A 13503-nucleotide genomic window follows, 5' to 3' on the forward strand; every position below is an offset into this window, starting at 1 on the left:
AAACACAAGTGCAGAGAGAGAGAGAGAGAGAGAGAGAGAGAGACAGTTATGTGCGTGTATGTGGCAGGTAGTGTGTACGCGCGTGATGGACGCAGCAGACACTGACACGCAAACACAAGTGCAGAGAGAGAGAGAGAGAGAGAGAGAGAGACAGTTATGTGCGTGTATGTGGCAGGTAGTGTGTACGCGCGTGATGGACGCAGCAGACACTGACACGCAAACACAAGTGCAGAGAGAGAGAGAGAGAGAGAGAGAGAGACAGTTATGTGCGTGTATGTGGCAGGTAGTGTGTACGCGCGTGATGGACGCAGCAGACACTGACACGCAAACACAAGTGCAGAGAGAGAGAGAGAGAGAGAGAGAGAGACAGTTATGTGCGTGTATGTGGCAGGTAGTGTGTACGCGCGTGATGGACGCAGCAGACACTGACACGCAAACACAAGTGCAGAGAGAGAGAGAGAGAGAGAGAGAGAGAGACAGTTATGTGCGTGTATGTGGCAGGTAGTGTGTACGCGCGTGATGGACGCAGCAGACACTGACACGCAAACACAAGTGCAGAGAGAGAGAGAGAGAGAGAGAGAGAGACAGTTATGTGCGTGTATGTGGCAGGTAGTGTGTACGCGCGTGATGGACGCAGCAGACACTGACACGCAAACACAAGTGCAGAGAGAGAGAGAGAGAGAGAGAGAGAGACAGTTATGTGCGTGTATGTGGCAGGTAGTGTGTACGCGCGTGATGGACGCAGCAGACACTGACACGCAAACACAAGTGCAGAGAGAGAGAGAGAGAGAGAGAGAGAGACAGTTATGTGCGTGTATGTGGCAGGTAGTGTGTACGCGCGTGATGGACGCAGCAGACACTGACACGCAAACACAAGTGCAGAGAGAGAGAGAGAGAGAGAGAGAGAGACAGTTATGTGCGTGTATGTGGCAGGTAGTGTGTACGCGCGTGATGGACGCAGCAGACACTGACACGCAAACACAAGTGCAGAGAGAGAGAGAGAGAGAGAGAGAGAGACAGTTATGTGCGTGTATGTGGCAGGTAGTGTGTACGCGCGTGATGGACGCAGCAGACACTGACACGCAAACACAAGTGCAGAGAGAGAGAGAGAGAGAGAGAGAGAGACAGTTATGTGCGTGTATGTGGCAGGTAGTGTGTACGCGCGTGATGGACGCAGCAGACACTGACACGCAAACACAAGTGCAGAGAGAGAGAGAGAGAGAGAGAGAGAGACAGTTATGTGCGTGTATGTGGCAGGTAGTGTGTACGCGCGTGATGGACGCAGCAGACACTGACACGCACACACAAGTGCAGAGAGAGAGAGAGAGAGAGAGAGAGACAGTTATGTGCGTGTATGTGGCAGGTAGTGTGTACGCGCGTGATGGACGCAGCAGACACTGACACGCACACACAAGTGCAGAGAGAGAGAGAGAGAGAGAGAGAGAGACAGTTATGTGCGTGTATGTGGCAGGTAGTGTGTACGCGCGTGATGGACGCAGCAGACACTGACACGCAAACACAAGTGCAGAGAGAGAGAGAGAGAGAGAGAGAGAGACAGTTATGTGCGTGTATGTGGCAGGTAGTGTGTACGCGCGTGATGGACGCAGCAGACACTGACACGCAAACACAAGTGCAGAGAGAGAGAGAGAGAGAGAGAGACAGTTATGTGCGTGTATGTGGCAGGTAGTGTGTACGCGCGTGATGGACGCAGCAGACACTGACACGCAAACACAAGTGCAGAGAGAGAGAGAGAGAGAGAGAGAGAGAGACAGTTATGTGCGTGTATGTGGCAGGTAGTGTGTACGCGCGTGATGGACGCAGCAGACACTGACACGCAAACACAAGTGCAGAGAGAGAGAGAGAGAGAGAGAGAGAGAGACAGTTATGTGCGTGTATGTGGCAGGTAGTGTGTACGCGCGTGATGGACGCAGCAGACACTGACACGCAAACACAAGTGCAGAGAGAGAGAGAGAGAGAGAGAGACAGTTATGTGCGTGTATGTGGCAGGTAGTGTGTACGCGCGTGATGGACGCAGCAGACACTGACACGCACACACAAGTGCAGAGAGAGAGAGAGAGAGAGAGAGAGAGACAGTTATGTGCGTGTATGTGGCAGGTAGTGTGTACGCGCGTGATGGACGCAGCAGACACTGACACGCAAACACAAGTGCAGAGAGAGAGAGAGAGAGAGAGAGAGAGAGACAGTTATGTGCGTGTATGTGGCAGGTAGTGTGTACGCGCGTGATGGACGCAGCAGACACTGACACGCAAACACAAGTGCAGAGAGAGAGAGAGAGAGAGAGAGAGAGACAGTTATGTGCGTGTATGTGGCAGGTAGTGTGTACGCGCGTGATGGACGCAGCAGACACTGACACGCAAACACAAGTGCAGAGAGAGAGAGAGAGAGAGAGAGAGAGACAGTTATGTGCGTGTATGTGGCAGGTAGTGTGTACGCGCGTGATGGACGCAGCAGACACTGACACGCAAACACAAGTGCAGAGAGAGAGAGAGAGAGAGAGAGAGAGACAGTTATGTGCGTGTATGTGGCAGGTAGTGTGTACGCGCGTGATGGACGCAGCAGACACTGACACGCAAACACAAGTGCAGAGAGAGAGAGAGAGAGAGAGAGAGAGAGACAGTTATGTGCGTGTATGTGGCAGGTAGTGTGTACGCGCGTGATGGACGCAGCAGACACTGACACGCAAACACAAGTGCAGAGAGAGAGAGAGAGAGAGAGAGAGAGACAGTTATGTGCGTGTATGTGGCAGGTAGTGTGTACGCGCGTGATGGACGCAGCAGACACTGACACGCAAACACAAGTGCAGAGAGAGAGAGAGAGAGAGAGAGAGAGACAGTTATGTGCGTGTATGTGGCAGGTAGTGTGTACGCGCGTGATGGACGCAGCAGACACTGACACGCAAACACAAGTGCAGAGAGAGAGAGAGGGGGGGGGAGGGAAGCAGTAGAATCGGAGTAGACTGCCCTCTGTATGCGTGTGCACCCATGCTTGCACGCGTGTAGGCGACTCCGTGTGTGTGTGTGTGTGTGTGCACACGAGCGCCACATGGATTGGAGGAGATAAGCGATACGATGGCGGCAAGAGTGACGGAGAGGCAGCAAGGAAAGGGGAAAACACTTGGAGAGGAAGACGGCGGGGCCATAACATGAAGGCTTGCTCGGCAAGACACGGATGCGTGACCAATTTGAAGCAGGGAAGGGGGAGGGGTTGGCGCGTGTCACAGCACCGGTGCGCCGCTGCGCAGTGGGTCTCCCTGTCAACCCCTCCCCATCATTGCGCATGGCTTGCTTTTCCTTCTCGTACCGATGGGCGAGAGACAAGAAGCACACAGACATGGATGCGCATGGCGGGGTCGGGTCTACTGCGCTCCTCATCGTCATTTACTTCTCTCTGCAGTCTCATCTTCTACGCGAAAAACGATGACGGAGAGGGATAGTGAGAAGAGGCACGGTCGAGACGGGAAAGAGAAGACGGATGTGTATGTGTGTGTGTGTTGTGCGGCACACACACACACACACACACGCGAACAAAAAATCGAATTTCGTCGTTAGGAGTCTCTTACCGTCGGCGGAGGAAGAGCGAGAAGAGAAAGAGAGAGGGCATGGGGAGGTGCCTCGGTTAAGCACACGCCGTCACACACCGAAATGGACACGAAGACGATAAGATGCGGGGAGAGGAAGAGGTGGTGTGGGGTGGGCGACTCGCAGCACACACGATCAAGCATATATATATATATATGTATAACGATATATGTATATATGCATGTATATATATATGTGTGTGTGTAGTGGCAGCCCAAGGGACTGACATTGCTGCCCACTTCGAATGCACTTTGCCGTCTCTTTTCCTCGTGTCACAGACAGTGGCCCCCTCCCCCCTCCTCCTCCTCCTCCTCCTCCTCCCCCCCCCCCCCCCACACACACACACATGCACACACACATGCACAGAGGGGGTACCCCATACATGGCCACATGAAAGCGTTGCTGCACGAGCGCTTGCTTGTGTCGAGGGAGGGATGGGGGATGGGATAAGATGGGATGGGAGGAGAGGGAGAAAGGGAAGGGGAGGGGAGGGAGGGGGGGCGGCGTCGGCAGCGGATGCCTGTCCTTGGGGCGGCTATGTAGCTCACCTTTCGATGCAAAGGACAGACGACACGCGCTGTCGACGCCTTCAGCACCGCTGCATTGCCGCTGTGGTGTATAAAAAGTGTTGACGCAGCGCACATCAAGAGGGAAGGGGTAGGGCAGACGCCGATGTATACAGGGCCATCGGCGATGATGAGGAAGGCAGACGCGCGCTTGATGGACTGTCCCCGCAGCATCAGAACAGAACAACAACAAAAAACGCGGGGCGTGTCCAGCACACGCCGCAACCTTCAACCACCACTACAAGAGTACGCACGGAGAGTGCGTCCGCATCGCCAACAACGGCCAACGTGCGCCCGCGCGCAGAGAAACAATATCATAAGACACACACACATACACACAGAACATCTAGCGAACACACATCAACAGGCGACCGCCAGGCCGCACACAGAAGATGGGAGGGGGGAGGGGGCGGGGGCATTTCCACCCCCTCCCCCCGAACACACAACGAAGCGCCGTGAAGCAGGAAAGGAAGACGAAAAGGAGGACAGCAACGAGAGGCATCACGTACAGACACGGCACACAGACCCAGACAGACCCATCATCGCACAGAGCGTCATCACACCTACTACGGAGTGCGTCCCTTCACAGCGCCCGGAGCAGCCTCAAACACGACCTCATGCACACACACACACACACACACACACACACACGCTGCCGAGAACCTGCAGCTCTACTGGCGGTCTCTGCCTTCGCCCCGCTCCCCGCACACAGACACTTCGCTGTCTCTCGCTCCTCGTTTTATGAAGATGGCGCACTTTCCACGACGCGCAGCAGTCCCACGGAGGCGCTCACGATGCCCGCCAAGGCACCGTACGGGTTGAGGATGGCGCTCAGCGGGGCATCCGACATGAAGGCTTCAAGGTTACCAAAGCAGTACTTGTAGGCGAGATAGAGCTCGGCGATGCAGCGAGCCTCCAGGAGAACCGTCGACGTCAGGTTTGGGTGCACGCGCAGCAGCCACACATAGTCGAAAAACTTCCGCATCATCCAAGGCACGAAGAGAATACCAGCCGAGGATTCGGCTGGCCGCTCACGAGCCGCACCACTCTTGCGACGCTGGAGCATCTCGTCTGCAGGCTGCCCATCGCCGGCGGAGCTCTTCAGCGTACTGTTGCTGCGTGCCTTCTCCAGCTGCTTCACGGGCGAGTCCTGTTGCGCCCCAGTGCTGAGGTTTTGCTTCTCCTGCCGCGCGCCAGGGCTACGAAGGCGCTGCTGCTGCGACTCGCCCAACATCACCTCCTCGTTATACAGCTGCACCCAACGCGGCTTCTCGCGCTCCACCAAGCCTGGCGTGCTGAGGGACTTCCGTGCCGCGGAACGGTGGCTCTCCCCCTTATGGTGGCCGTCCTCGCTGAAGGACGCTGCAGTGGCCGCCAACGCCGCCTTCGACATTGCGGCGAGCGTGCGTGACGGCGGCATCGATACACCACTGCTTGCATCCGCCACCTCTGCCTCGTCTCCTTCCTGATCTGAATCGGAGAGGACTTCGCGGTAGAGACACCCGCAACGCCTGCAGGCCGGCATCAGCTGCGCCGGATCCGCCGCCTCCACGTAGGAGAGGCTCGACACAAACGGCGCACCGTAGTCGAGATCCAGCGGAGGGAAAAAGAGGTCCGTCTTGCGCCGCGCAATGAAGCCGTGCGTGCGCCACACCTTGTCGGACGGGTCATTGTCGCCGTAGCAGCCGCACCGGCAATGAATGTTCTGCCGCGCCGTCGCGTACTTGACCCAGCCCGGCTGCAGCAGTCGCACTGTATTGAGCAGCAGGTCGATGATGGACACCACGAGCCAGCAGCGGTTGATGATGTGGGTGATGGTGTGGCGGTGCACCTCGACAAGCCTCAGCGTCCCAAAGCGCTCTGTGGAGACGAGAGTGATGTCGCGCAGGAATCGGCGACACGCCGCAGCCAAGTTGCGGATGCCGAGAAGCGTCATGAGCACTGGGTTGAACTGCAGCACACCTTTGCGCCATCGTGCCGGCAGCGCGGCAGATGCCGGCTGCAACTCCCGCAAATACGTCGAGAGCGCCCCGGCATGGTTGCCCTGATGCTCTTGCAGGCAGCTGGACGTGCTGGAGGAGATGATGCTGATCTCGCTCTCCTTGCCATACGTTGCCACGGACAGCGGGGGGTCGTCCTTGAGGGCGGAGGCGGCTCTCGTGGGCGTCATCACAGGCAACTCCGAGGCCTGCAGAACGGCGGTCACCGGCGGCTGGGGGGCGCTCGTGGAGACAGTGCAGCGATCGCGCAAGGACGACGCGTGACGGCTGTTCCGCTCGATATCGTAAATCGCCGTGCCGGTGTTGTCGCCCGATGACGCCATCGCAGCCTGCGTGTTCGTGGACACGTCCGCCGCAGACAACAGCTGCGGTGGCGGCGTGCGCGTGTCGGCGCTGTTGGCTGTGAAGCTGGAGTTCGTGGTGCCGTCCACCTTTGTCAGCTCTTCGGACGGTGACGCCACCGTAGAGAGCGCCTCGGTCGGCTTCAGCGGCTTCAGCAACTCGACGGAGGAGCAAGGCAGTGCCGAGTCTACGACAAGCTCGTCGGAGCGACTCGGCGGCACGGTCGGCGCACAGGCGATGCGCCAGTTGTTCGGCACCGACAGTGGGCCATCCGCAGGCGTCAGACCACCGCCGCTCGCCAGCTCCGGCATCAGCTGACTTGTTATGGATCCGTACGACGACGAGCGCGCCGCAGGAATCAGTGGCGTTCCGTTGTGGATGATGTTGCTCTCCACACCTTCCTGGAGGTGATCACCCACATCGTCGCCCGTGATGCTACTGCTCGCGGTGGGGGTAGGGGTGTTGATGCTCGAGGACTGCTTCAGCGGGTGCAGAAGCGTTTTACGACCGGCGCTGTCGACCCAGTCTGCCGTCGCAAGGCTGAAGGCGCTGGCTGTCGCGTTGGCGGTGGTGGACGGCGTCAGGCCGTGCCGCTGGTGCTCCTGGTGGCCGAGCTCGACACCGGAAAAGGGTGTGTCCGGGACGTGTGGCGGCTTCGCTTGTGGCGCAGCGGTGCCCTCCGCGCCAGAGGACATTGCGGAGGCGGAGCCGGCAGCGGGGCCGGAGGGCACACACGGCAGCGCATCAGGGTCAGTGAGCTCACGCTTACTTTCCGCGTTCGGTGTTGGCAAGGCTGTGGCAATCTCGGATGCCCTTCCGCCCCAATCTTCCGCCGACAGGCCACCAGACGGCGCGCGCGGCAGCAGCGAAAGCTTACCCACGCCCTTGCTGGCCGCGCCGTCGCCCGTGGTGGGGGACGGTTGCTCGGATTGTACTCTCGACGTGCTTGTCTGACTATCCACCATCGCGCATGGAGGCGTGGGCTGCGACGACCCCGCACCGCCGCCATCTACCTTTTGTAGCGCGAAGCCGACGTTGCCCTTGAGAGACTCCAGGCCAGCAACGCTCCCGCTGGCAGCCTGCGCGGCCGTCACCGATTGCTCAGCCTTCTCCACACCCGAGGTGGTGTGCACGCCGTCCGTCTGCAGCGCGTCCTTTGCCGACGGCGTCGACGGCTGCTCATGCGCGCGCTGCTGAATGCACCTGTAAGGCACCACCGAGTCCTCGGGCTCCTCGCTGCGGCCCCGCCCCGGCGTCACCTGGGCAGCCTGCGCCCAGCGCAGCAGCCGACACGACAAGTACCGGCCCCACAACGGCGACGCCCCCATGGCCATCAGCCCCTTCTCCAGGCACGAGACGACGGGCAGCATGATGGCGCACGTGGTGTGGGAGATGCCTCTCTTGTACTTCATCCACATTCGCTCGCACACTGTCTGCAGCGTGAAGAGATTGAGCAGGCCGCGACCCATCTTGAACAGGCTGCGGCCGTGGCGGATCGTATTGTAGTTGCGGTAAAGCCGCTCCGCCATCGGACCCATCAGCATTTGTGCCTCGGGCGAGAATAGCGACGGCGTCTTCAGGAAGCAGATGGTGAGCTGCAGGCTGTACTGGATGACCTTGAACATCAAATCACGGCCGTCGGAGGCGGTGAGGACGTAGAGCAGCGTGCTTGGCGGCAGATCGTTCGGGATCAGCACACCGACACCGTTGTTCTCGTAGTAGCCTTCGACACGCACCTTCACCCGGTCTTCATTTGCATTGTCCTCCGTAACGGATATGCCGCGGGCGCTCACGTAGTCCACCCCGCGCAAGTAGGCGTCACTGGGCGAGGAGGGCTGCGAGTAGATGACGGTCACGCTCTTCGGCACTGAGTTCTGGTTCGGGAGGGTGCAGTAGTCTTGCAAGGCAACGTTGTCTTTGGCCGCGTAGAAGGAAAGAGTCGGGACCGCCGCCTGCGAGGTGGGGGAGGCGTTCGATAAGAGCTCGCACACGGAGTCCAAGCTGGGCCGCCCCAAGAGGGGCACGATCGAGTCGCCCGGGTGACGGTGCTGCAGGGTCGGCATCGGAGGATAGGCCCCAAACAACTCCTGACTCTCCATCCGCGCAAGTGCCACGATGCCGCCGCCGGCGCTGCCAATGCTGTTGTTGTGACTGTAGGTGTGGTGGCTCCCATCGGCGCACACCACGCGCTGTGATGGAAACCGACGCGCACGCAGGCTGCCGGTGGGTGGGCTGAGTTGCTTGTTGCTCACCGGTGTTGAGCTCGACACGTTCGCCGGGGACGACGGCGGCGAGGACCGGAAGCCGATCCCCCGATCGGCATTACCGCAATCCATCTTGCCGTGTGGCCAGTGCGGTGTTGTGTGCGTATGGATAGGATGGTGAGCACTGAGATCAACAGAGTACAGAGGAGTGGCCGGGGAGGGGGAAGGGGGGAGGGCGGATTCCAGGCGCTGTGTGGTAGGCCAGCCAGTGCAGCACGCACCGGAAATCAGCTCTGTCGAAGCGCCACGACGCACACGCAGGGCGAGACGCCAATGCAGAAAACACAGAGAGGGGAGGGGGAGAGAGAGAGGTGTGCGTGTGGGTGGGTGGGTGTGTGAGCGTGCGTGGTGGTGGTGGGTCTCCGACACCTGCACAAAAGGCAGCGAGAGAGGGCGGTCTGAAGGTGCGCGCGGATGGAGCGAGAAGGGGTGGAAGGTGTGTCGAGTTCGAGAAAAGGGGACACCCGCAAACACACACACACATTCAAGAGGGGGCAAAGTGGTATGTCGGATGTCCGTGAAAGTGTGTGTGTGTGGGGGGGGTTTGGGTGAGCGGCGGAGGACGGAGAAGCGACACGCACCTCCATGATGCGATCGCGCCGCGCTGCATCACAATGTTTGGGGTTGTTATCACACTACACCTGGAGAGACAGGGAGGGAAGGTGAGGGACAGAGCGCGCGACACACAACGAGCGCACTGCTGCGCCGCACTTAGGCATACTCTTCCTCTTAGTAACACACATGCACACACACACACACATGCACACACACACATGCACACACGGAGCAAGCAGTCAGACAGCGATCCGTTCCGTCACCCACGTTGCGACTTCCTCTTGCTCTTCGTCCTTGTACAACTCAACAAATGCGACCAGGAGCACTACTGAGCGGCGGAGACAGGGGAGCTGCAGGCGCGCGTACCTGCCCATCAGTAAAGGGGCCACAACGGCAAAAGAGGATTAGCACCAGTGGTCGTCATGTGACTCCATCCGGCACGGCAGAGCACATCTCATGAAGCAACAACGGCGCGTTGGTGAGGGAGTTCAGCTGAGGCAATGAAGAGAGACCCCAACGATCGACAAGATGGCGGGCTGCGATGTTGATTGGTGGAGAGCGTGTCAAGGAGAGAGGCGGTGTGTGTGTGTGGGGGGGGGGGACAGGCATCGCTACCACATCATCATCAGCGCTGCTCCTCGTGCGCTGAGCCCCCTTTTCTCTCCCTCACACATGTGTGCCTCCTTGTCGCTGAGACCTTAGACGGTTGCTGCCGCGTACTCGACAGCGCTAGCGGCCTCGCTGCGGCGGCGCTGAGCCGCGCTGCTCGGCTCGTACGACGGGAACTTCTCCTCGCGCACACGGTCGTCTTTTAGGCTGGTGCAGTAAAGCCAGCCAAGACCGAAGCGTTCGCTATCGTGCGTCTCGACAGCCATGTTTACGGCAACAAGCAGTAGTAGGGGGCCCAGGAACTCGAGGTAGGCGTGGCCGACGTGTTTCACGTACGACTTTGCGAAGCCCCACAGGTGACGGGCGGTGCTCTCCCCACCCTCCCTAACGGAGCTTCCCTGGACGTACAGCATCTGTGCGGTGATGGAGCGCGTGTGTATGTGGGCTTGCGAAAGAGGAGCGGCCAATATACATGTATCGGCGTGTAGCGGTCTCTGCAGGAGTGCGCACTGCGAAGAGCAGCGTTCTGGCAGCTGACGAGATAGGCAATAGATGATGGCTTGCAGTGTTGCTGGGTTAGATCAAGGGGAATGGGAGGGGCAACAATAGATCCGCCTAACGTTGCAACTCAGGTAACACAAAATACTTTCAGTGTGCGCACTCGCGTAGTGCATGGTGATTGGCCACCAGAGGCCAGGTGAAGAAGAGCGAGAGAGGGGGGGGGGCGCCGGGGATGGTTCGTGGGCGGGATGGGCCCGCTTGAGGTGCCCCACCGGTGCACAGCAGCACTTCCGGTGCGTGACCGAGGAAAGCAGAGTAAGAGAACGACGTGCTGTGCACGCGGTGCTCATGGTGAGAGCAGCAAGCACACAGAGAGAAGCCATATAAGGAGCCTGATCGACGTCGACAGTCTGGTCAATGCCACAGGATAGCCACAGCGCGTCTACATACCACCAACATACACGTAACCACACACAGGACGAGAGAGAACGAAACGAAGGGGGAGAGGGATAGCGCTAGAGAATGCAACGTCCGTGTACAGCCCGTTGCCGAACCTCTAGTATTTGTGTCCGTGCGCACGAGCGCGGCACGTCCTCCCTCCCTCTTCCTCTCCCTCTCCGTCTGCTTAATCACCGCCACGGCTCTCGCGTAGCCGCGAACACGGAAAGAAGTCGAACCCGCAACGCGTGAAGGTGCCAGTGAAGAAGGGCGCCTCACCCCTCCCCCCCCACACACACACACGCCTCCCCCCACCCAGGCGCGTACACGCGGAGACAGACGTCGACGCACTCCCACATCTGCAGCGACCGACCGTCTGCGCACACACACACACACACACACACACACAAAAGAAACAAGCAAAGCAAAACCGAGACACGACAAGGCTGGCCTCAATCTGCGTCGCTGTAGTTCGCCCGCACAATGCGGTGGATCTGCGAGGGCAACAGCTCGCTGTCATTAGTTAAAAACAACGTAATGAGCTCGGGCGGCACGTACTCCGTGACGGGGGCGTGAATGGTCAAGCGGCGGCCGCTGTCGGAGACGGAGACGCCAAACGGCGAAGGCCACACATCCTCGGGGGAGCCGTAGGTCGACCATGGCATCTCCTGCGCCCCCGACCGTGCAATGCGCACCAGCCGCGTGCACAGCTGGTCGCTTGGGTAGTACGGAGACATCTTCAGCGTTGTGGTGGCGACCAACACGGGGACAGCGAAGTGGCGAGCAGCGGCGCAGAGGACATGGGTGCCGATTGATGCCAGCATGCCGCCGTTGGCCAAGACGTTCTCGGCACCAACCAGCACCTTGGTGCACATGCTCATGACCACGTAGGCGGAGCTGTCTGGCAACAGCTGCGCAGTGATACCACGGCTGCACAGCGCCTCCGCAAACTCCTGCGTCGCCTGCGCCGGCAGCGGTGCACCCTCAAGGATGAAGACTTTGAAGTGGTGCCCCGCTTGCGCAGCTTCCAGCAGGTAGCGGCGGATGGTATGACTGCACCCCAGCGTGATGATCGTGTCTGACGAGTGCAGCTGCCGCGTGGAACGGCGACACAGCTCCTCGGTCATCCCCTCCAGCTCCCGCTTGAACTCGTCGATGGCGTCCAGGGCATCCTGGTAAAAGATCTCCATGCGCACCGGGAACTCAATCTCCCCGCCGCCCCCCTCCAGCACTTGCTCACAGCGGCTCGGCGCGCGCTTCAGTAGCTGCCGGCCCGGTATCTCCGTCGCCACTATCGAGCCGGTGTGCTGCAGCAACGGCCCCCCAAAGTCACTAGCCACCGACGTGCTGTGCTGCTGCAGCTGGCGCATGTGGCCACCGCTCGCCTCTTCGGAGCTGGTGGAGGTGCCAGCGAAGCGCACCGAGAGTCCGCGGCGAGAGAGAGGTTGAGAGACGAGAGTATCCCTCTTGAGAGCCGGCTTCATGCCCTTGGCTGACAGGGACGGGCTGGCCGGATCGGTAGAGTCGTCCATGCCGCACCTGTTGCTGGAGCTCGAGCTGGTGTCGGCAGGGGTTTCAACCACCGCCGCCTCGTCATCCGAGGCGAGATCGTTCAGTATTGTCTTGGCCTCATCTTCGAGCTCCGCGTCGGTGGCCTTGCTGTTGGCGGCGGACTCCCGCACAATCGAAAGCACGCGACGCGTGACATTCATGAGAAAGAGCGTGGCAAACTGTGCTCGCAGCATCGCATCACCGGTGCGGGCAACGAGAATGAGAAGGCGGCTGACCTGCATGCTCGCCACTTCGGCCGCCGGGTAGCCGGCCTTAAGCAGCTGTATCGTTGTGCTGTGTAGGTCTTTCTCGGCATTCTGGAAGAGACGCACGATGGTCGACATTACATCTGCCATCTCCACCGCGGCCGCCGTGGAGAGACTCTCCCCGCCACTGCGCGCGGCGGCGAGCTTTCCGCGCTTCAGATTTGTGATGAAGGCCTCCGCGAGGTCGCTGACCTCGCGCACCAGCTTCTCCGGCTCTTCTGGCACATTGCTCAGCATCTTGCGGTTGCTTGCGTGTTGGTATAGAGGGGGAGGAGGATAAGGAGCCGAAGCGTGGGCGGCAATGGGAAGCGAAGCGACGAGAGGGGCCCCAGCCTGGCTGGAGACGTCAACAGTTATCCGCGACGTCCGGAAGGGGGCGGGAGCGGGAAAGAGCACGAGGGAAAAATGACGAAGCCATCTGGGCAGTGGCGAGAAGATGGGGATGAGGATGGTGGTGGTGGTATGTGTAGGGGGAGGTGGCGGCCAGATGGTGCAGGGGGTCATCACGGCGTAGGGGCGGTAAAGTGAGCTTGTGGCCGTCTCCTAATGTTGCGGCAGCCCACGCGCACGCAGAGGTGCCACGTTTCGTTTCTTTGCAGGTGCGGACGTTGGAAAGATCGTGGCGCTCTATCACACAGGCATACATGATGGCAGAAGGAAACTATACAAAACGAGGGAAGGAAAAGGCGTGTGGAGTGTATCGTGGCTGCTCCACGCCCATCACGCGATCGACCACCACTGCCCGCTTCCACGCTCCTTCACTTTGCACCGGAGCGTCCAGCGACTGCATGAGTTATGGAGAACACCACCAA

General features: G+C 59.7%; 3 protein-coding genes across 3 annotated transcripts; all 3 read right to left on the bottom strand.

The window, feature by feature from the left end:
- Window positions 1-4904: 4904 nt before the first annotated feature.
- LMJF_10_0940 (conserved hypothetical protein) lies at window positions 4905-8843 on the bottom strand (the record flags this gene model as incomplete). Its single annotated transcript, XM_001681375.1, has 1 exon — window positions 4905-8843. The coding sequence occupies one exon, from the start codon at window positions 8841-8843 to the stop codon at window positions 4905-4907; it is 3939 nt and encodes a 1312-aa protein (XP_001681427.1).
- Window positions 8844-10024: 1181 nt separating this feature from the next.
- Window positions 10025-10348, bottom strand: LMJF_10_0945 (conserved hypothetical protein; the record flags this gene model as incomplete). Its single annotated transcript, XM_001681376.1, has 1 exon — window positions 10025-10348. The coding sequence occupies one exon, from the start codon at window positions 10346-10348 to the stop codon at window positions 10025-10027; it is 324 nt and encodes a 107-aa protein (XP_001681428.1).
- Window positions 10349-11326: 978 nt separating this feature from the next.
- Window positions 11327-12928, bottom strand: LMJF_10_0950 (putative eIF-2B GDP-GTP exchange factor; the record flags this gene model as incomplete). The annotated part of the gene is made up of 1 exon (XM_001681377.1): window positions 11327-12928. One exon carries the CDS (start codon window positions 12926-12928, stop codon window positions 11327-11329), a length of 1602 nt encoding a protein of 533 aa, XP_001681429.1.
- Window positions 12929-13503: the final 575 nt, after the last annotated feature.

Source organism: Leishmania major, chromosome 10 (assembly GCF_000002725.2).
Source record: "Leishmania major strain Friedlin complete genome, chromosome 10".
Taxonomy (NCBI): Eukaryota; Euglenozoa; class Kinetoplastea; order Trypanosomatida; family Trypanosomatidae; genus Leishmania; species Leishmania major.